Below are 22,822 nucleotides of genomic sequence, written 5' to 3'. Positions count from 1 at the left end.
GGCACTTTGCCTCTAAATACGAAACACTTTACAAATAAGAATCAAATAGCTCACATCCTTCTGTGTTTGAGAGATCAAAGCCTTTCACCTTTAATAAGAAACATGAGTTACTTTATTGTATAATATTGATTAAACATTTTCTGGCTTTGAGAATATTTAAAGTTTGAAGAAAAGTGTGCGTGTGTGTGCTGTAAAATCAGATTCAGTAGCCCTGGAACCAGCAGCACTATCTGCATCAGCCTGCTGCTGTGCCTGGGCTAAGAACCCCTACTGAGACACGGCGTTTCATTAGCTCAAGTACAGAGCATCTAACTCAGCCTTCCCAGGCAAAGCCAGCATCTATGCGCAGCACTAGGGAGCTGTGTGAGGTTGGTATTTACACTGTGAAATGCAGCATTCTGTTAGAAGTGGTTTTGAAGACCTACATCAACTCGGAGTCCTGAGGACTCCCTTTTTGAGTTTTGTCGGAAGAGAGGCTTCCCTCTGTGGCTGGTAGAAGGAAAGAATTGCAGAGCTGAAGACGGAGTCGAAGCTGCCGCTCATAACACTGGTTTGCAATGTAGGTATCTTTAAAATATCCAGGTATGCTGTTGACTAATCCTGTGGGTGAGCTGTGCAAACTGGGTTTGAAACGTATTGTCCAAGCAGCCTTGAAAAAGCACAGCAGATCTTCACTACTTACTGTCAGGTGTTGAGGCAGAATTGTTGTTAGCTAGTAGTGTGGCAGTATTTTGTCAGCATCTGCTTTTTGGCCTTTTCATTTTTGAGTGATCCATGTTCACCAAAGCATAGGAGATGGAGAACAGGGTTTCATGTCCAGAAATGAATCAAATACAGATTGTTTCCTCTGCTTCCAGTGGGAATGAAATGTTGGTATGTTTTCTGAAGAGCTACTTCATTTTTTCTCCTTTGCTTCTAAGTCTGCCAGGTAACCAGTCTATTGTTTCTGCTATGCTTACTTTGGAAAGCAGCCAACCTATAAGCATAATCCACTCAAAAATTACAATTTATGTGGCTTTTAAAGTTACTATAAGCATGTAATATTTGCTGAAGTGTAAGTATGCTTTAAAGTACAATGTATCCCTGATAGAAAGGCAGCCCTGCAAAATTTCAAGTTCTCCAAAGTGTGGAATTTTCCAATTAAATGGCTAGAACATTTTTAACGTTGTTTATAATTCTTTTTCTTTTGATATTTGTCTTGGAAATACATTAGAAAAAAGGCCTGAAGCAGTTGCTTAGACTCAAAGCTTTGGCAGTGTTGTATGCAATTGATAATAACAATTTGTCTTTATTACAAAAATAGTGACATAAATTTGTCTGTGGGCAGTGTTCTCCATCTCTTATGTAAGTACTATTTAGCCAGAATGACTTACTGGGTAGAAAAATGAAGATAAGTCTCTAGTTTTTCTTTTCAGTCCTTTAACAATTTCGGAATAGATAAAATCCATAATGTGATTTTTGCCATTTGATCTAAGTGGATCCTCACTGACTTTAGTGAGTGATGACCTCATATGACCTACATAATTACAGTTCTACAGGTGGTGGCTCTCATACCATAACAGATACTTTAAAACAAAAAATTGCTCGGGCATACTGTGCAAAGCTATATAGTAATATTACCCATCCAGAATGAAACGCACCTGTTACATGTAATGTATTAAAATCAATGGTATTATAAGTGGAAAAAATGAATTATTATTTGAGTTAATTTATTCTGTTTTAGAACTGAGAGAAATTTTGTAAAGGGTAGTCATGGGCACAAATTTCTTGCTAAAAGTTTCTCCAAGTTGGGTACTTTCCTTATGTTTCTGAAAGTCTGCTTTTAGGTTTCCACCACTTCCCTTCTCGTTTTTATAATTGTGCTCTTTGGAACAGTGTGAGTTAGGCTGTTTTCTGTCACACTGTTGTTACTCTAGTGGTGGTTGGTAGTTTTCATTGCTTATTGAATAGACTGAATTGTTTGTACTTGTCTTCTATGTTTCTTGTGTGATGTTAACTCACTGAGAAAATTCTATCTTTATGATGGTAGAAAAGCCATTAAAAATCCCATTAATGTGCCTTCGTACAGAAGGAAACTGTGTGTTACTGTTCTATAAGCAAATTGTAAGCAACCAATGTATCTTGGAAATGGTGAATATTGCAAAGTTTTTAGATGCTTGGAAATTGAGCATTTTCTTTAATTGTGCATTCAGTATCTATCATAATGCGTATGAATAACTTGAGATGATTGTACTGTTTCCAAGGAGTCATTTTTGGTTTACTTCCTAATAGCAGAGATTTAAAGTAGTATACTGAACACTCTACTCATTTTGTGTTTGACTGGCTACTTAACATGAAATACCTTTTTAGTGTTAAACCGGTACCACTGAAACTATTAATGCCCCCTCTAAAAATAGCTGTGTACTGAAGTGCTTGGGTACTCTAATGCAGGAAATAAAAATTCTTAATTCATTGATTAGTTTGTAGTATCTCCAATTACAAAATGGAACATTGATGTTTAATCTGGTTTTAGTCTATTTCACTTGGATTTGTTATTTATCAAAGTTGGTCAGCATTTTGGCCTCCTGCAGAATTTCAAAACCTGAGGACTTAGGGTTGACAGCTGTCAACCACAAGTAGCTTTTTTTCTAATGTAGGCTGGGCCTAGAGCTAACTTGCAGATTTAAATGCAAGTTTTGCATTATTTTCATGATGACATTTTGTAGCTGACCACTGTTCGATGTTTGTTGGAAGATCATGTTAGAGGACATCCTTATTCAGTGCTGAATGAGAATAAGATTCTGATTTTGAAAAAAATGTAGGGGGGAGGAGATGAGGAGAGTACAGCAACTGTTCTTCATTTGCTAAACCTCTTTTTAAAGCCCTCTTATAGGCAGAGCATGCATTTTACTGAGTGCTGGTTAATGCAGGCTTACGAGGCCACAGTAACTTGATGGACAGTATAAAAATCAACTATATACATGGAAAGCCATGAAGCAGCTATTTGAAATTATTTGTGTATATGTAACTTAATAAAAAATGAAGTAGCTTTTGTTTTTTTTTAAAAAAAAGCTCTTTCTTTGCATAGTTCTTGCTATAGCAGCTCAAATTGTCAATTATACTAGATTATCTGAATACAGTAAAGAATAAAAACAAACTATTTCCTATAAATGATTTTTTTCTAGGAAGCAACTGTAGCTGTTTCATGACATCCTGTTCCAAATGATTTTAAATACCTTACCTGATGCTCTCATTCAAGGTTTATTGGCCTAATGGTTGGCTGGAGCAGCAGTGGAAAGAGTAAACAAGACTGAAAAACTATCAGACCGGTTTGATGTCTGTACGCTGTCTGAATTATCTGCTTACAGTATCTATTTGCTTTACTGCAAAGAATCTCAGCCAGTTTTTTTTGCATTTGGAAAGATGCAATTACTTGGAAGAGCAAATTAAATATTCTGTTAAATCTTTGATTGAATTATAATAGCCAGATTAAGTCTTGGCAAATCAAAGAGATAATAAATTGTAAGGTGCAGCAGTAATCATATTTTATTGATATTATTTACGGAAATTACTCATTAAGTATTGCACTCTTTTATTTTGTGCATGTGTAAGCTAGTATCCATTGTACTGTTGGAGAGGGTCAAGGATGCAGTTCATGGAGATAATTATCTTTTATTGTCCTTTTTTCATGAAACTTTCATTAAGTCTGCTGGATGTTTTTAAATGCAACAGCTGAATAAAAGGTAAACAGTTTTAATGGTTAATTGCCTATTTCTTCACATACTTCTTCTGTGATGCTGATCTGTGCTGTAGTTGTATATTCCTTAAAATACTGAAGCACCAAGAGAAGGATTAGAAGTAAAATATAGTTTATAAAGTGGAAGCTGTGGAAACTATCAGCACGTCTTGCTTGTGTTTTATGGGCTACTGATTAGAGTGGGTATCAGTGCAATCAGTAATTCAATTTCTTCTTGTCATAGCTTCCTGTGTAAGTTCTGCTCTTAATTTTAACTGAGAGACAAGTGAGAAATTATGTGGTCAAAGAGATGGGGTAAGTTGTAGATCTTGAAATGCAATTGAATTATCTATTAGTTTGTTACAAGCAATTTTCTTTTTAAAATATGCCACTATATGTAAAACAGCTTTTTGCTTTGAGTACAGGAGTTGGTAAAAATTGCCTTTGGAATCTTTCTTATATATTAACATCCTCCCACCCCCCCCTCAAAAAAGGGGTGGAAAAAAAAGAGCGAGCGAGAGAGAAACACACAGGAACAGAAAAACCTAGTGATTGACATTGAATGTTTCAATGACTTGAAACATTCTGCTAGGAGGTGTCATTTCCACGGAGACTTTCTCTTGTCTGTTTAGTGTTTTGTCACTCTGCTCGTTTGATCACTGGTTTCCAAGACCCCTACATCGTTTGCCTTCCAAGCTGTTAAGGACTGTTCGACTGCCTGTTCTTCTCTCTAGATTTTTTTTTAACTGTCCTTAAAAACTAATGATCAAATAAAAGTCTAGGTCAAAAGCTTGATAGTGTTTCATGGACACCTGGGAAGTTGGCAGTCTTTGTTCCTGTCTTGACTACCTCCTTGAAGAAGTCCAGTTCAGTTCAACCAGAGGAAGGGTTTTAAAAAGTTGCTGTGCAAATTGTATTGTCTGTCTTGGAAAAAAATATTTTTCAGAATGCAAAATTGAATTGGGAATTGGAATTTCCAGCCCTCCTCTGTAGTTCATTGTGCTTAGAGGATACAGAACTAAATTGCTCAGTCAGTAACTGCTGGCTTTCTTGTGAAAACTGTTAGAGAAAAGACATAATTGGCTCCCTGTGTGATTTTTCTGCTCCATTTTAATTGAAAATAACATTTACCTTTTCTACTGGCAATTGACTAAAAAGAATTAGACCAAATCCTAGTATTCCCTGTTCAGTTCATGAAGAATAATGAACATGCAGTTTTATTGCCTGTGGCTATTGAATAGAAACATACTGACCAACAATAATACAATGTTATTTTATTGGCACTAAAGAATTTATTTTTCCAGTGATGTAATAAAAACTGATTTGGTGACTGCGTAATACTAAATGCCTAAGTCTCTATAGTTGTCAGGTAGCTGGCTGTGTCAGATAATATTGCTTAATTTCATAGCTTAAGTCTTGTTTTACAGTGATCTAGGAAGGCAGTTAAGCTTAACCTGTTCCTACAAGAGCTTTGAATTACTAGGAACTCTCAAGGAAACGTGAAGCGTGTGGCAGCCTTGAATACTATGAAACTTCTAGACCTTTCATTTTAGAAGTAGAACCACCTTCTCATTTTTAATCAGATAATTTTATTTTGCATCCTTTGCACACTTCCAAACCATAGAAACAGTCATGATGAAAAACTTGTTTTGTTGTAGAGAACAGGCTCCTCATAGATTCTGTTTAAAAGTTTTGAAACTGTCATCATAACAAGCTGTGTGGTTTGTCTGTCATTCCAGCTGTACCTTGAATAAAAACATGTAGGTGATAAGTGAAACAAGCCAAAATCTGATCACAGGAAGATACCTCTGCAAAACTATGCAAAAACTTTGTTTGCTTAAGTGAATGAAACCATTTCAAGAAAAGATTCTAATAAAGATGAAGTTTACAGAAATGCAACTGTTTTGGAAAGTAATTTGTCCTATCGTAGCCAAGAATTTTTAAAATTAACTGAAATGTAAAACAAAAATTATATTTTAAGAATTACTGTTTCCTGTTACCTGGAGACAGAAAATGTTTTCCTTCTGCTATGGCAACACGAACATGTGAACGTACAGTACCCCAATAACTTGGAGTTCTGCCACAAAATAGATGAAAAACTATAAGCCCAGTATGAGGGTGCTCTCTTTCTAACAGTTTGCATCTTTGAACCTGAATCGTAAAATAATTCTGACCATCTCCTCACAGCACTGGCCTACCCAGCAGATAGCTTTTGTGCATTTTAAAGCCCCTTTCCTTTATATATGCTAAATCCAGTGTTGAGAGTGATTGCTGCAATAGGAAGAGGTGGTTGTCAACAGCAATAAAGGAAGAGTGTTGTAGTTGGAAAACGCTTAGGTTGTTACTTCCTATCCAATCCTGTAATTCATTTCTTATGCATCTCATCTTTCAGATGAATCAGCTCTGGGTTCTCTTTGTTTTGAGATTTTTCACATTTGTTTTAGATCACTTTATAAGTTTTTGTTAACTGCACATTTCCTACCAGGTTTATTTATCGTGCTTTGAAGTTCTAAGCATGTATTTTTTGCGTTGCTTTGTAGCCATTACTTTTCTTGCTGAGTGCATAATCTGGAGTAGGAATAGCTGATTTATATATATTTGAGTATACTTGGATTCCCAGCTAGGTGTTTGAGGGATTGAGAGGTGCAAAGGGATGCTAATACAGGCCGCTCCCTGTTACCCTGGTTACTAGGCATCCAAGTACTCCTCAGGTAACTGCAGATAAACCAAGTACAGCGGGACTTGTGGCAGCGTTGGGACGGCACCACGCACAGCCTCTCCTGGGCTGGCGGGACTCGCTGCCTGGGTCTTACCGCCAGCCGCACAGGCGTCCCTTGCTGCCGCCCTTGGCGTCGCGGTGTTCAAGAGGGCACAGCGGCTCGGCCATCACGTGCAGCTGCTCCCTGCCCCAAACTCGCCGGGTATCGCAGCAGTGGCAAGAGGTAGGGAATTAGGAGAGTGCGTGACCATGCCTCTGTACCCCCTGGATTTAGCAAATGTGCGACACGCAGCCTGGCTCTGCAGCCTCCTCCCTCTCCCCTCCCTGCTCGAGGCACAGGCAGGGCACTGCGCCTGCTGACCTGCTTGCCGGCTGCGGGCACGTGCCGCCGGCAGCCAGCGCGCAGGACCTTGCAGGATGACTACTCATCCAGCACTGACGGTCAAGGAGAATAGATGCACATGTTTCCCAGCCGACATGTGTAGGCAGATACGTTTTACATCATGTACCCTGTTGTCCAGGCTGTGATTCTGTCACATGAAGCCACAAACAAATGAGTGTGTGGGCAGTTTCACCTTGTTGCTAAAACGATCCCGTGGAGCGGTAAATTCAGCAGGCCAGCTGAATGGTTGTTTTCTGCTGGTGAGCTCTGCCTGCTGCAGGTTTCTCATTTTATAATTCTGCTTACCTTCGTAAGAAAGAGTTGTTTTTCTTATCCTCCTGCCTGTTTCCATGGGATGTGCTTTATTGTGATGAAGGTGATATTCAGAATGGCAAGAGTATCTGTTCTTCTAGATACATACGTGTATAGATATACATCCACATATATAGAAAGCAATAAGCAAAATTTATAGGATGAGTCATTTTAAAATTGTGACTGTGAAAAGGATAGATGGTATCAATTAAAAACACCGAGTACCTTTTCAGTTTATATATAAACGCTGTGGTGTTTAACCCAGTGGAACATAGTATCTCTTACATAAGTATACACTGTAATCTCAAAATGCTTCTGAGGTGCAGGCTGAAGAAGAGAAACTTTTGATTTTCCGTAGGTCTTTACTATAGCTCAGATACCTTCATCCAGGGGGGAAAATACAGAAAACTTCTTTAGTTTTTAAGAATATTTAACTCTGTTCTGTAACTTGAGGGAAGAACAAATGTAAACTGAAAAGCTCAACCTGTACGTAGTTGATCAAGATAGCTTTCCTGAGAGTTGAAGCACAGTTCCCAACCAGGAAGAGCTGTTTGGGAAGTGACACCTGGCGGCTTCTGCTGTCGTTTACCCTGGGTTACTAGTGATGCTGGTGTGTAGCGTTTTGACCTGGGCAGAGTGCCTCTGCGTTGTCGCCTGGAGCCCGGGCACCTGGCAGGCATCGCGCTGCCTGACGTGGTGACCACCAGCTCTGAGCAGCCATGGGAAGAACCAGAGCTGCTGGCTGTAGCTGAACAAACTGTGTGCTGTTTCTCTTTGTGGGATTTACATGTCTGAAAGCTGTCCTTAGGTGTTCCCAGTTGTTTTGCTTTGTTTGTTCCTCAAAAATATTCATGTTCCTGATTAGATCAAGCACATTGGATTTTAATCCTCTGTGGTCCCTTTTGCAGGCCTCTAATGCTGACATGTTGGGAGAAGTTCTTTTCTTCCATCCTTGCTACAATTAATGCTCCTTTGCGGCAAAGGGCAAAAAGCTTCTGTTTGTGCCCTTCTCTGGCTTTTTCCTTTTCCTCTGCTACTCTTAAGACTCCCCACACAGGTTTGCAGTAGCAAATATAAGAATGCTTTTGGAGGCAGTGCTCCTCCAGGATCCTTCAGAATGTTAAAATTGATCCTTCTTAGTGTGTACATATGTGGCCAGTTGGTTGGTTGGTTCCTGGTGTTGGCCAGAAAGAGAGACTCTGCACTTCAGGATGTAAATAATGTATATCTGAGTTCACACTTGATTATATTAAAATCTTTCTTGTGTAACTATTGGCGAATATTTGCATTTAGTGGGTTTTCTTTTTTGCTATGCTGGAGAATTCAGGCTAAATACAGCTTTCTGTATCTTTTTTACATTAAAAAAACAAACAAAAACCCCCCAACCTTTTGTGGCCTCTTCTCTTGCCCTTTCTCTAAATACGTATGGTTTAGGACATTGTTCAAATCTAAAAGTACACCAAAATCAAGCTACTTTCCAGTTTCTTGTTAGCTTAAAGTAGCAGAAGGAAGGTCATATGCTAGCAACACTATCACTGCCATTTCTTGACTTTTGAATACTTTACTGTGCGACCTTTATTGCTATGGACTACGATACAAAAATACACGAGATAAATCATGTATGTTACAGTACACAAAGTTTAATGGATTACTTTTCCACTGCTCATTTTAAAATTGAAAACACCAACTTCCTGTTTTTCTTGTCCTGAAGTCCTGTCTATTTGAGTTCTTATAATTTCTAAAATAGCCTGTCGAAAGAGGAATTCAGTATGGTGACTGAAAAGTGACTTCTACTTAACCTTTTATTTTATAAACAATTGGTTGAGATCTAAATAGCTGGAAACAGTCTATTTTTAGGCTCTAATTTAGAGAATTGATATTTCCACATTTGCTTTGTCATAGCTGGTAGTAGTCGCTAAACTGTAAAAACCTGTAGCCAATACAAATGCTTGGAGGATTGCTATGAGTGTTCTGCCATAATGCATTAACAAGCTCTATGCGTTGTGCATTTTAATTTATAATAAGGAAGTCTAGCTGATACTACAGATACTGAAATATTTCAAGTCTAGACTACTGTCTTAAAAACTAAAGACTGGATTTTGGTGAAATACACTGGAAAATAACTGATAAGGGCAGTTGAATTGCAACAAAGTTCAAAAAGTCCCAAATTCGCTCAGCCAGAGTGAGCTGGGAAGTTTCTGAGGCTGCTTGTCTGTCCTCTTGTGATGAAAAGGGAAATAGTGCTGGAAATGGCAGGTGTGATTCTTCTGATGGTCATGCAAGGTGTGAATGGTCCTGCAGGACAGCATGCACAGTCTTTGCTAGACAGGGAGGAAACGTCACTGGAGCACTGCACTTAACAAGAAGAAAGTGGAGGAATGGAAAAACAAATTTTCTTATCTTCAGAATATGCCAACATTAGTACTTCAGGAAAGTGAGAGATAATGGATGAAAAGTTTAATGTAGCAGGTACTCTTTTATAACTGTTTTGTAGCTTCATGCTATAAAAATAGCTTTCTGAGCATTTTAGAATGGAACTACGTATTGTAATAAGTGGAGGAAATTACGATGTAGCTGGTACTTTTATGACCCCTTTAATGTCTCAATGTGCCTTACAAATTATTGTGTTTGTATAGTTGTTCTCTAACTGCTGCTAGTAAGGTGGAACATTTTGGTTACTTTTACTGTCTTCATGCACTGGCAACCATGAGGAAAAAGGAAGAATATTACTTCCAACTGAACCTGTGGATTTGAGGAGTTCTGTAATTACTTGTGGCTTATCTCTCTCTAACATAATGCTAACTTTCTTTTTCAGAGCCATGGTGTCATGGAAAGGGATATACTTTCTACTTGCACTATTCTTGGGAAGCTTTTTTGGAAGTATTTTCATGCTCAGTCCTTTTCTACCTTTAATGGTTATCTCACCGGCCTGGTATCGCTGGATCACTGATTGCGTTGTGGCCACTTGGCTCACGCTCCCAGTGGTAAGTTGCAGTTTGAGCCAAGTTATGCCAACTGTTGTTTATCCTAGGACTTAGTTTGCTTACTAACACTTAGGATTCTTTTTTTAAAAAAAAAATTTATGCTTTTATTGAGTAGACTCTGACATTCATACTTTCAGTGGGGACTTTCAGTTTTAGCTCGGTGTTGCTGAATGTCTGTGCGCCTGTCTGCAGTTTCCCTCTTCTCCCACTTTTTGTGTGTTAGTTAATGCCACGTCTTAACGGTAGTCCTGAAAAGGCTTTTTCATGACTTCTCTATCCAGTGTCAGTTGGATGCTGAGCAGAGGAGGGTGGGTGAAGCACTAGTAAGCAGGAGGGGTTTTTTTTGTTTTGTTATTATTTTTTTAATAGTGGAGTTTCCTAAATGAGTTGTCCTAGAAACGCCTACTTTTTACTGTGCTCCATCTGTCTAATTAAGAAAATTATTCAGTCTAGCATGTTGTTGGAGACCTTTGCTGTTCTCTTATTTAATCTTCTTAGAATTTACTCCTTGTAGTTGAATTAGAGACAAAATTTCAGGACAAGAAGAACCACCTCTTGTAGAGGTGAAGTCTTCTTCATTCATACTGCATCATTATTATAGCTATGGCAGTCTGGAAATGAACAGCAAACCTTTTCCCTGAGTTGTTCCTGAGGAAAATTGGTATGAATAGGATCTGATCGTCTTTTTGTCTTTAGTTCTCTAAAAATCAAGAGACTGTTCCTGTAGGTCTTTTAAAGATCTGCTTATATTTTCTGTAATTAAATTCTATATTGATGCTCACAAATAAGTACTTTCAGATACATCAAATAATTTCAATTTCCTCTGTTTTAAATGTTTTAAATCCGAGCTTTAAATGTTTTAAATCCGAGCTATTTCATGTTTTAAAATTTTTGTCCTTTTCACCATTACTAAATGCAATGAAATTAAGAGGGAAGAAATAATTACCAACAAAGAGAATATAAGGATCATTATTTCTTTCCATGATGAAATTTAGCTGAGTACTGATAGTATCAGAAGATCAACCCTTTCTCTGTTTGTCTCCTGATTTTTCTAAAATTGCAAACTCCTCAAAATGGAGTTCTGGCCTTTTATTTGATTAACTGCCTGGCTTTATAGCTTTGGATTATTACAACTATTTTGTGGTAACATTTGCAGTCCAGAAGTTTAATTCCAGTCTACACTGGGACTAAACCAAAATAATTTGAATGTTTTTCTGAAAAAGAATCCCTCTTAAAAGAAACTCAGGGTTTTAGGTTAAAAAAAGTAGATCTGTGTGGTTTTTCACCCAACCTTTCTCAGTCTCAGACCTTGTCAGAGTTGGTTTTCCATCCTAACACAACTCTGTTCTTGGTCAGGAAAAGCAGGCACATGTGTCTCCAAAGGATAAATTAATGTGAACTGGTGGGACTCCCAGCAGAGAAGCTGTGCCTCTGTAGATTTAAGAAACTTCCATCTTCCTCACTCCTCTGACACGTTATTTCCCTTCTAGCAGAGTCAGGGGGATGGGGTTAGTAGTTGTGTCCTTAACTACTTCAATTTATAGTCTAGCTTGTTTTGGCATTTAGAGTATGTAGAACAGGAGATCTGTTCACTGATTTGTTTAACTAGATATTAAAAACGTAATAAGATTCTTACTAAACTATCTCCAAATCAGCTGCTACTCTCTTTTCTGAGGTGAAACCTCTTCCATTTTGAGCTGTATGACCTCTTCTGCTTTTGCAGTGGTTTGTGGTTGTTCTTGAGTAGCTACGCTTTTGCCAGAGTAAGAGGAGCTGGATTAACAAGAGCATCACTGTTTGGCACATCTAACACTACTCATTCTGAGGTCTCAGGTAATAGATAGATAGTTGTGGGACTGTCAGTCCGACCTTATAGGTGACTTAGCTTAAACTGAGAAATTTATGTTCTTTAAGGTTCTGTGGCACAGAGGTGGCAGAAGGATGAACAGAATAGAAATTTCTTCTGCTTCTCAGGGCTCTTTTAAAATGGCTAAACTTTGCTGCCCTTTATTTTTTCCTAGGGGGAGAAGGGAGAAGAGAAGTTAATGGGCAAATGCTAAATGCTTACATTTTCTGTTTTAAGGCCAAATGTTAAGTTTACCCCTCTAGATGCTTGTCAGTCCAATCACATTTTGGTCCCTTATTCTTCTATGATAACGGGCTGGGTCTGGCAGTCATAACTTTAGGGCCCTAAGTCGTTCTTTTAGGTAATTTCTGTTGACTGCCCCTGTTTTCTGGAATTTTGTACCTTTCTTCTGTGTTCTAGACTAGGTATCAAATGGTGCCAGGCACTACCATTCAGTCATCCATATTTTTTAATTATTTACCTCATCCAGATCCTTTGCTGTGGCATTCCCATATTTTTATTCACACTGGATAGCGTTCTGGAAAAAATGGGGCACGTGAAGTTTCATACCAGACACTTTGGTCATAAAAGAGATTTTTAAGAAGCACCATTTAATTGTTGGTTTTCCTTTCATTAAAGCAAACAGCTGACTGTTATTGTGGAAAAGCTGGCCTTTTTATTAGAAAACAGTGAGAAGTTTGTTTACCAGTGACAATGTGTGTGAATAAATGAAATGATAGCATTGAAATTAACTTTTTTTGCTAATGGGCTGTTGCTTCTCTTCTGAGAGTAAAGTTGTTATACTTAAATATTATTTCTAGGCCTTGCTGGAGATGGTGTTTGGTGCCAAGGTTGTTGTCACCGGTGATGGATTTGTTCCTGGAGAAAGGAGTGTCATTATCATGAACCATCGCACACGAATGGACTGGATGTTCCTGTGGAACTGCTTGCTGCGATACAGCTACCTCAGACTTGAAAAAATCTGTCTCAAATCCAGTCTCAAAAGCATTCCAGGATTTGGTAGGTCACTACATTCTTTAATTGTGAAAGAAATGTTAAAAAAATTCTCTTGCCCAGCACTATTCCTATCGTTTACATACTCTTCCTAAGTTTACATACTCTTTTATTATTTACAAAAAAAGAAAAAAATAATGTAAAATATATATGGAATATTGAGATGTTAACCCATAAATCTCTTAGAGGACATCTGGACTGCATGTTTAAACATTTTGTTTTAAAGATACAACAAACATTTTTGTTGCTTATATAACCATACTGTCTTTTTACTTACTGAAAATATTTTTCAAAATTATGAAAAACAATTTTAAAAGTCTTTTTGAAGTTATTTTCAACATTATATTTTTAGTAATTTTTAACCTCTTGCTGCAAACACTCTCATCAGGCTTCTGTCTTCATTATCCATTACCCTCCTATTGAGGAGACTGGGAGGCAGAAAAAAAAAGCCCTGAAGACAATTACATAGTTAACAGTTCATTTTAATAATTGTAGTTTTAAACTGAGCTTGATTGCCAAGAATATGCTGTACAGGATATAAAATAATCAGTATTTATTGTGACGTAGACTGAGAACAGATCTGAGTTGCATATATGCAGAGAAACTGTTTCAGATGGATCAAAAACTGTTGCAGAAGTGGTTTCTGAATAAATAGGAAGACTTATTTGATATAAAAGCATCTCTTTGCATTTTGTTTATCTCTTAGATTTATTTGCTGTTTTATACAAAACTAGCTTGGACAGGATCTGCATCAACTGTATGATGTTGAAAGAGTAACCGTATTTATGGTTCTCTTTTGTCAGGCCATTTATCTAATCAGATAATTTTGGCAAGATTCCATAAGGAGGAACTCTGATATGTTGTGCTGTTATTACATTCACTTGCTTGAGGTTTTATTTCTCTAAATAAGAATTGCAACTAGGTAAGGTATATTTTTGCTCACATTCAATCTTGTGGTCAGTCTTACTTGAACAGAGACATTAAATGTGTTATCTTCATAATGCAGCAAAGGTGTTTTGGAATCTTTGAATCAATTGCATATGTAATTTTTAAAGAAATGTTGGAAGATGGAGTCTAGGAGCATGGTGTGGAGGATTCATAGGTTAATTGCTTCCTAAGTAGTATGTATTTTTGTAACAAAGCATTTTTGTGTATGCTTGGTTAGTATTAGAATACCCTAAACAAAAGTTGAAGGTCAGCTTCAGAAGCTTGGAGCTTATAAATGCTCAGTAAAATTTTGTTGCTGAAAGGGACTCAAATGTTGTTTAGAAGCTGATTTTTTCAGTCCACACTTCAGTGCATAAACTTAGCACATAAAGATTTGAATGGGTTCAGGCAGATATAGCTGTGGCCGGTTAATGTTACTAGACCCTAATGACATTCTTACTCATGGCCTGAGATAGTAGCTTAAGCCAGTAATGAAATTCTGGGCTCATACTCCGCAGTATGGACTGTGATTGTTAGAGGTGGCACAGACATACATTTATTTCTGTTGTTCCTGTTACAGGGTGGCAGTTTCTGGCAGTGAAGTGGAACTGTGATGTTATAAAGTGCTATAGTTATATATACCAGATCCCTAAATATCTTCCAAAAACATATGGGATTTGGGTACTTAAAAAATAAGCTATAATACATAACTTTACTACCTAATGACATGAGATTAGCAGTTTACTAATTACAGGAGAGGAATTTGGTTGATCTGCCCTTAAGCCAGGCTGTCATTTGGTGATCTTAAAATTGTTAATGATCAGCTTCGATTCTAATACGGTGCCTCTAAAAAGAGGCTTTGGAAACATAAGCCTCCTTGTTTAGTCAGCCTGCGTCTGAGTGCCAGAACCATGCAAAAATAAAGTATTCTCTATAGCCTCGTAATTAGGGGACAGTTGGAAAATGAGACTCTTGTCTTAAATGAAGGTGGACAGAGGAAAATTTCATTGTGAATACATTTGAAGTTTGATGGGGCAGTAACATGGTAGGAAATAGTGTCCATAGAGGATAACCCTGAGTCTATTCAGGAAAAGCAAAATTTCTACTTGTCTCTAATGGCCCTGCTGTGTTGTGTGATAGACCTTTAGCAGATGTTTGCAGGATTTTATTGTTATTTGTTAAACAGTTCTGAAGTTTTTACGTAAAAGCTTTGTCCATATTATAAACTTTTAAAGGCCAGAAGATAATTTGAAAATCAGCTGGATGGTTATAGTGCACTGCAGATACTGTTAATTTTTATGTTGAACACCAGAGTATAATACTTCTGGAAACTGGAATAACTACTTTCATCGTGTCTTTCAGTTTCATATTTTCATATATTTATATGAATCACCTGTAGCTGATCAAATGTATAGATCAGCAGAAGTATTGACATATCGGCTAAATGCAACTTCTAACAAACTTTTACATAATGGTTAATCTTGCTTCAAGTTTGAGAAAAAATATTAGATGAATTCACAGCCTTAATTTCTCTGATCCTTTGAAGGATATTTTTTCAAGCATTTCATTTAAAATTATGTGTAATAAAAGATTGATAATGCAACCTTTTAATTTCCATGTTTCTGAACACCTTATAGGTATTAAGCATTGTACCTATGTTGTCATAAGTACTGCCCCAGTTGTGTAAAAGTAGGTCTGTGAGAGATTGTGCTGATCCCTGTGGTATGGTAGGGGAAGGGCAACGCTTGGAATGGAAGTAACTCCAAAGTCCTTGTCACCTTCTTTACAGGCGAAAAGCTTAAGGGTATAAGACTAGGTATTGCAAATAGACAGTAATTTTCAATTTAGGTATAAATAAAGTCACAGAAGACAGTGCCTCAGTGAGAAGTGTCGAGTCACCTATCTAGTTCTTAAGTTATTAATTCTTAGCATTCCAGCGTATCAAAAAACTTTAAACTGATTAAACCTATTAAAAAAAAAAAAAAAAGAGAGAGAGAGAGAGAGAGAAACCTGCAGAGAATCCTTTCTTCCTGGAATCATAGCTTTGGCATGAGGAATTGTGTGCAGTACAGTTTTCAAAATGCAGTATTAAATTTCAGTAATCTCAATTTCAGAAATAATCGTGCAGCGTTTCAGCCCAACTTGCCGAAGTCGGAGTTTCAGGGGAGCCCTGCTCTGCTCTTCAGCTGTTGCTGAAGTTTCTCGCAGGACATAAGCAGAACCCCCCAGCCCTTTTGTGGGGTCAGGTTTCAGGGAGAATTTCTTGTATCAGTTTGCCGCGTAGTCAGACCAGATAGGACTTTTCTAAAGCACTTGTTATAGACATGTACGGCTTATATTATCATCTGTTCTTAATTAAAAATGAACAGCATAGGAAGTGATACAGGTTATTATGCAGTTGTATTCAGCATATGCTACAGAATACAAACTGCTGTGTTAAGTACCAAGGAAAATATGCAGTAGTGTCCGATGTCTGATTATCTAATGCCTAGAATTTAGTTGCATCTTTTTTTTTATTTTTCTCTTGAAAGCTTCGTTTATAAAAGTCTTGTCATGGTATGAACCAGTAAGGTTTCTCTGGAAATAGCAATGTGTTTTAATAATGGACAATTTCTCTGTGTTAATTGTTTTAAACAGGATTTTAATAACTGATGGACTTGCAGTAATACCTGGATTTTAGGGAAGCAGTTGACACTGTCTCAACAGCTATCTGAAAAATAAATCAAAATGTGGGTTTAATTTGAGAAAATTAAAAATGAGAAAAATGACAGAGGATAACCAAAGGGGTTGCTGTCGGTGTAAGGCTGCTACAGGAGATAATATTCGTATTCATAAGGCTCATACAGGAGATAATATGCCTAATGCAGTTGGAAAAGATAAATAGCACAGCAGTTCAATTCACAAATGTAAAATAGGTATGTGCTGCAGGCAGTGTTGATGGGCCTGTCTTGGGAGACTTGCCGTTTTGAAGAAGGCTCTCAGAGACTGCTGAAACCTGGGAATTACGATTGGAGCTGACTGGGAAGGGGAAAAGTGGGGTGGGAACAGGTCAGGAGAGGACAAGCTGATAAAAGGCGAAAGAGGAGAATAAGCAAAGCTAGCAAACCTAGAGCAATTAGGAGCAAAGTTAACTGAGTAAACGGTGCAGATCTTGATCTTTGTATTCAAGGATAGATGTACCAGAGGTAGGAGCTCACTGGCTGTTTTTCACGTGAGTGCTTGCTGCAGAGCCCTGGGCTCTCCGGAGCTCAGGTCGGGTTTGGCCCTTGCTGTGCTGGGAGGAAGGGCAAGGGCTCCAGCTCTGTTTCAGCACTGGGCTTTGCCCCACCAATATTTTACTGCGTGTCAGTTGATCCATTATAACTGTCCATGTGTGCAAGCTTAGCCCAAAGCAAATTTAAAGTAATTTGAGTCGTCTTAGTTTTCAATGAAGCAGGGCAAAGCAACTCAAATTAGGCTGCGTTTGCCATGGGCTAAGAGCATGCACACTGACAGTTATGATGGATCAGCTACCTTGAGGTAAAATACAGGTGTAGCTGAGCCTAGAAAATTTTACCACTTAACTCAATTGGCATATGGTTAAAGCAGCGCACTGCGGGGAATCTGTATGCATTTGTAGTGGCCTGAAAGCACTTCTGCTGCCACAGCTACTTCTGTAGATGGGAATATAAATACTGCTGCGCACAAAGTGCCTTTGTTCAGGTTATAGTTGGATCTGCATTAAAATTCCTATCAATACAGTATATTGGCTTAAAAATTAAAAGTGTAACCTACTGAACTTTCTAGGATAGCTTATGTCTCAAGTATCTTTGTTATGATAAAATAGGCTGAAATGAGAGTTTTGAGGAGCTGTGACATTTTGTCTGTGAGCAATTCAATTATGAGCTGCCAGACTTAATTACGTTAGAGTTGTTATCCTAGATGATTTTTAAAGTGGAAGTTGAAAAATATGCTCTGTAATGGAAAGCACAATTGTTACTGTAACATTCGTTCATGTTGGAGGCAGATATGCAAGTCTTTCTTGAAAAAGAGCTTCTAGTAAATATGTGTGAGGGAAGGATTATACTTTGAAGCAAAAGGCAGCTTTATTTGCCTGTAACTATGCATGGTTTTTTGGGAAAAAATAGAGTGCTTCCCAGCTTGGCTCTTTTTTTTTGTTGGATTCTCCATAAAAGACACAGGAAGATTTTCAAATGTATACTACTGGAATTCTCCAATCTCTGTCAGAAAAAGAATATATACTAACCTATCTTCCATGAAAGGTTTCCTTATCCTTCCTATATAACTAGGATTCCAGTCTCTTTCTATCCCTCTCACCTCCCCCAAAAAACGCCTCAAAAGTGTGAGATCATATTATAACCGTTCTCCCCATTTTACAAATGACAAGTGATGAGGAGAGTAGTTACTCTGCGCATAACAAATACAGCAGAAGTAGGACTGTGGCTTTTCCTGACATAAATTCCTCTGCTTTTATCACTGTATTATGCTGCATCTGTAGGATCTTCAAACCTTCAGGCCAGGTTACTCGTGAATGAGGGTTTTCTCCGTCCTTTGTGGCCAGCTCTGCCATGGTGTCCCTCAGCCTGAGCCTGCAGGCTGAGAACCTCCTCCTGGGGGGACCATGGGGCAGAGGTGCAGCCAGGGCCACCGATCCTCTGCTGCTGCCTCTTTAGGCAGCGAGTCCCCAGTCTTTTTACTCTGTTTTCACAGTCCTCCCATGAGGAAATGGTCTGAAGAGGCAGCATGCCGAAGGAAAAGGTATTGAGCTGTTAAGAGAAAGATTGGGGTCTCACCATGTCTGATTTGCACTAAAGGTGGTGCATCCATGAGAGAGATTTGCACTGTCTTTTTCAGATATATTTATTCAGCTCTTGGCATTTTAGTTGTGCCTGTCTCTTCTTCCCCATGATATAACAGCCACAAGTTGTTTCCTTTCCACCCTTGGAAATTCTGGAATGATGTCATTTTTTTCAGGTAAATATAGGCAAGACTCATCCTTTCTAATACTTAGATTTTCATGCAATGTCTCATTGTATTAATGTGTTTTAAAATGCAGCTTTCCTGGTATCCTAGAGATTTAAATTTTTGCTTCAGTTTGCTTTAGTTTTAAGTCATGCTATGTGTTCTTGAGTTTACATTGTATGTCAAATCAAATTTTAAGTCATATTTACAGATTGATTTTTATACTGAATAGGCTTAATGTTTTCTTAACAGTATTTGTAGCATTCTAGTGCAAAGACTAGAATACAATGGTAGTTATAAGTCATCTGATGACTCATACTAAATAAAAATGATATAATTTAGGAAACAAGGAATAAATATCTGAGCATGGAGTGTCCAAATAAGATTTTTCTGATCCATAATTAAGGAGAATATTGAAAGAAGCCTTTTCATGAGTATGGTATGCCTCTGCTAAAGTGTTTTATATACCTATACAATAATACTATTGTCACAGTCTTTTCCTATATACTTTCAAACAGTTTTGTTTGTGAATTGGCTGAGAAATACCTGTTCTTCAATAGAATGTCTTTCTGGAAGGTCTCACAGTTAAATTTTTGCAGTTAAGACATAGGCTACTGGATTTGGCAGCTCTGTGACACTTTGTAGCTTTGTCTCTCTGAGAAGTAAACTATATTATAAACATTGTTTGAAGTTTCTGATTATATTATATATAAATACCAAGTTAAAGCAGCAGTTTCTAATAGCATATGCTATATTTTCCCCCAAGAGGAAAGGGACTATAGAAAGTATAAATATGTGAATGTGACTTACATAAATACAAGAATTATAGTATTTTGGACGATGGACAATAACTAAGGGGAAGTCAAAAGTAAAACTGATCAGAGCAAAATCGGGATCTTCTTAAGCTGCCTGAAAGTTCAATCTTCTTAACATTGCTCCTTGCTCCCTTGAATTATTTCCTTACTACAACGGTTTAAGTTTCACATACGTGGGAAAAGATGACTACTCTGTCCAAGTAAAAAGTAGACTATGCTGTGTATACGTGTATAAAACACATAGTCCAAATAAACTGAATGTGACCATAAAAATAATATAAAAGCAGATACAAGTTAAAGTGATGTTCTGAGTCTGATAGGGCAAGGAAATAATGAAAGCATACAGATGTCAGATAGATACCTAACAAGATTGAGTGAGCTGCTTCATTATAAAACTAGGGAATAGCTACTGTGAATCTGCATTTATTCATTTTTATTTCTTGGCTAGTTGTTTAGTGTTAATTTGCTGAAGGAATGGACCAGATTAGATAGTAGTAGTTCCATTCATTATACCCCTATTAACTATATTATTAGAGATGAACGTGGTAAAAAAAACGTTAGCTGGGAGTAGAGAGCGTGCTTTACAAGTTTATTTCAAGGAACATTTATTTAATTATATTCCTAGTTTGTGTGCTTAAACCATGGCATTAAATTTTAAAAATATTTAATTTTTTAATTTGATTTGGGTAATTAGACATAAAACTATCCAGAAGAAACAGTAAAATGAATAACTTGAATTCACTTACCAAAAATCTATTTAGCACTCTGTACTGATCAAATCTTGAAGTGTGTACATAGTAGCTTTGGCTCCTGTGACATACGCTAACATCTTTTCACTATCTACAAATCTTTAAAACAAAGAGTATTCAGCATTATGTGATAGTTACCTTGTAAATATTTTATGCAGTGAAACATTTTGAATAACAAGCTGTTGCTGGACACAATTGTATGCAGAGGGATCGCGCACTTCCAAATGATTTCCCGTATTAAGTCTAGATGTTTGTAACACTGTTGCCTCAAGAGCTCTGATCTGGACAAGGTCCCTGCAGAGTACAGACACACAGAGTAATGGCTTTATTTTTGGCCCAGTGGATTTTTGATATGAAAAAACAGTGACTAACAAAATAGAAGAAAAGAGGGAGGATGAATGAGTATAATAAAGAGATCTCACGGTTAGGCCTTTTAGTTTGCTACTTGTTTTTGTAGTTGACTCATTTATCAGATTTTTTTTCTTTCCAGTTGTTTAGTATTGCTAGTTATTCTGGTACGTTGCTATAGGAAATGCACAGATACTTTTTTTTTTTTTTTTTTTTTGATACATGTATGCTTGCTTTCTGTATCAGCCATAATGTTTCTATAATAGAGATCATAGAATCTTAGAATCATAGAATCAGTAAGGTTGGAAGGGATCTCTGGAGATCATCTAGTCTCTGCTCAGCAGGGTCACCTAGAGCATGTCAGACAGGGTTGCATCCAGGCGGGCCTTGAATCTCTCCAGAGAAGGAGACTCCACAACCTCTCTGGGCAACCTGTGCCAGTGCTCCGTCACTCTCACGGGGAAGAAATTCCCCCTCACGGTCAGGCGGAACTTCCTGTGGTTCAGTTTTTGCCCATTGCCTCTTGTCCTGTCACATGGGACAACGGAAAAGAGTTTGTCCCCGTCCCCTTGACACCCTCCCTTCAGGTACTTGTACACATTGATCAGATTCCCCCCTCAGTCTTCTCTTCCCCAGGCTAAACAGGCCCAGCTCTCGCAGCCGTTCCTCATAGGGCAGGTGCTCCAGCCCTCTCATCATCTTTGTAGCCCTCTGCTGGACTCTCTCCAGTAGCTCCATGTTTTTCTTGTACTGGGGAGCCCACAATTGGACACAGTACTCAAGATGAGGCCTCCCCAGGGCTGAGGAGAAGGGCAGGATCACCTCCCTCCACCTGCTGGCAACGCTCTTCCTAATGCACCCCAGGAGACCATGGGCCTTCTTGGCCACAAGGGCACATTGCTGGCTCATGGTCAACTTCTCATCCACCAGCACTCCCACGTCCTTCTCTGCAGGGCTGCTCTCTGGAAGGTCAGCCCCCAGCTTGTAGTAGAGCCTGGGGTTATTTTTCCCTCGGTGCAGGACTCTGCATTTGCCCTTGTTGAACCTCAGGAGGTTCCGCTCTGCTCAACTCTCCAGCCTGTCCAGGTCTCTCTGAATGGCAGCACAGCCCTCAGGTGGATCAGCCACTCCTCCCACCTTGGTATCCTCAGCAAACTAGCTGAGGAGGCACTCCGTCCCCTCATCCAGGTCATTGATGGATAAGCTGAACAGGATGGGACCCAGTCCTGAGCCCTGGGGGATACCACTGGCCACAGGCCTCCAACTGGACTCCACACCACTGATGACAACCCTCTGAGCTCTGCCTTTCAGCCAGTTCTCAATCCACCTCACTGTCCGCTCGTCTAACCCGCACTTCCTGAGCTTCTCTAGGAGGGTGTTATGAGAGACAGTGTCAAAAGCCTTGCTGAAGTCAAGGTGCACAATGTCCACTGCTCTCCCCTCAGCTACCCAGCCAGTCATTCCATCACAGAAGGCTATCAGACTGGTTAAGCAGGATTTCCCCTTGGTGAATCCATGCTGACTACTCCTGATCACCTTCTTTTCCTCCATATGCATGGAGATGTCATCCAGAAGGAGCTGTTCCATCCCCTTTCCAGGCATGGAGGTGAGGCTGACCTGCCTGTAGGACCCTGCCTTGCCCTTCTTGAAGACTGGAGTGACACTGGCTTTCTTCCAGTCCTCAGGCACCTCTCCAGCTCTCCATGACTTTTCGAAGATGATGGAGAGCGGCCTGGCAACAACATCTGCCAGCTCCTTCAGCACTCATGGGTGCATCCCATCTGGGCCCATGGATTTGTGGATGTCTGGCCTGCCCATAAGGTCTGTAATCCTATGCTCTTCAACCAAAGGAAAGTCTTCCCTTCTCCAGACTTTTTCCCTCACATCCAGGCTCTGAGATTCTTGAGGGCTGCCCTTAGCAGTGAAGACTGAAGTAAAGGTGGCATTCAGTAATTCTGCCTTCTCTGTATCCCTTGTCACCAGGACCCCTGCCGCATTCAGTAGCGGGCCCACATTTTCCCTAGTCCTCCTCTTGCTGCTGATGTATTT

The 22,822-nt window shown here is 38.8% G+C and overlaps 1 protein-coding gene across 4 annotated transcripts in view; it reads left to right on the top strand.

Annotated features, from left to right (window-relative positions):
- The window catches only part of LCLAT1 (lysocardiolipin acyltransferase 1), a 171,050-nt gene that overhangs the window by 82,064 nt on the left and 66,164 nt on the right, over positions 1-22,822 (top strand). For all 4 annotated transcript variants that reach the window (XM_062571739.1, XM_062571741.1, XM_062571740.1 and 1 more), the window contains 2 exons: positions 9,944-10,112; positions 12,780-12,978. In XM_062571739.1, the coding sequence (XP_062427723.1) occupies positions 9,944-10,112; positions 12,780-12,978 (368 nt within the window). The remainder of the gene's footprint in view (positions 1-9,943; positions 10,113-12,779; positions 12,979-22,822) is intronic.

This window comes from Rhea pennata, chromosome 3 (assembly GCF_028389875.1).
Source record: "Rhea pennata isolate bPtePen1 chromosome 3, bPtePen1.pri, whole genome shotgun sequence".
Taxonomy (NCBI): domain Eukaryota; kingdom Metazoa; phylum Chordata; class Aves; order Rheiformes; family Rheidae; genus Rhea; species Rhea pennata.
Note: the sequence above shows the minus strand (reverse complement) of the source record. Positions and strands in the feature narration are given on the sequence as shown.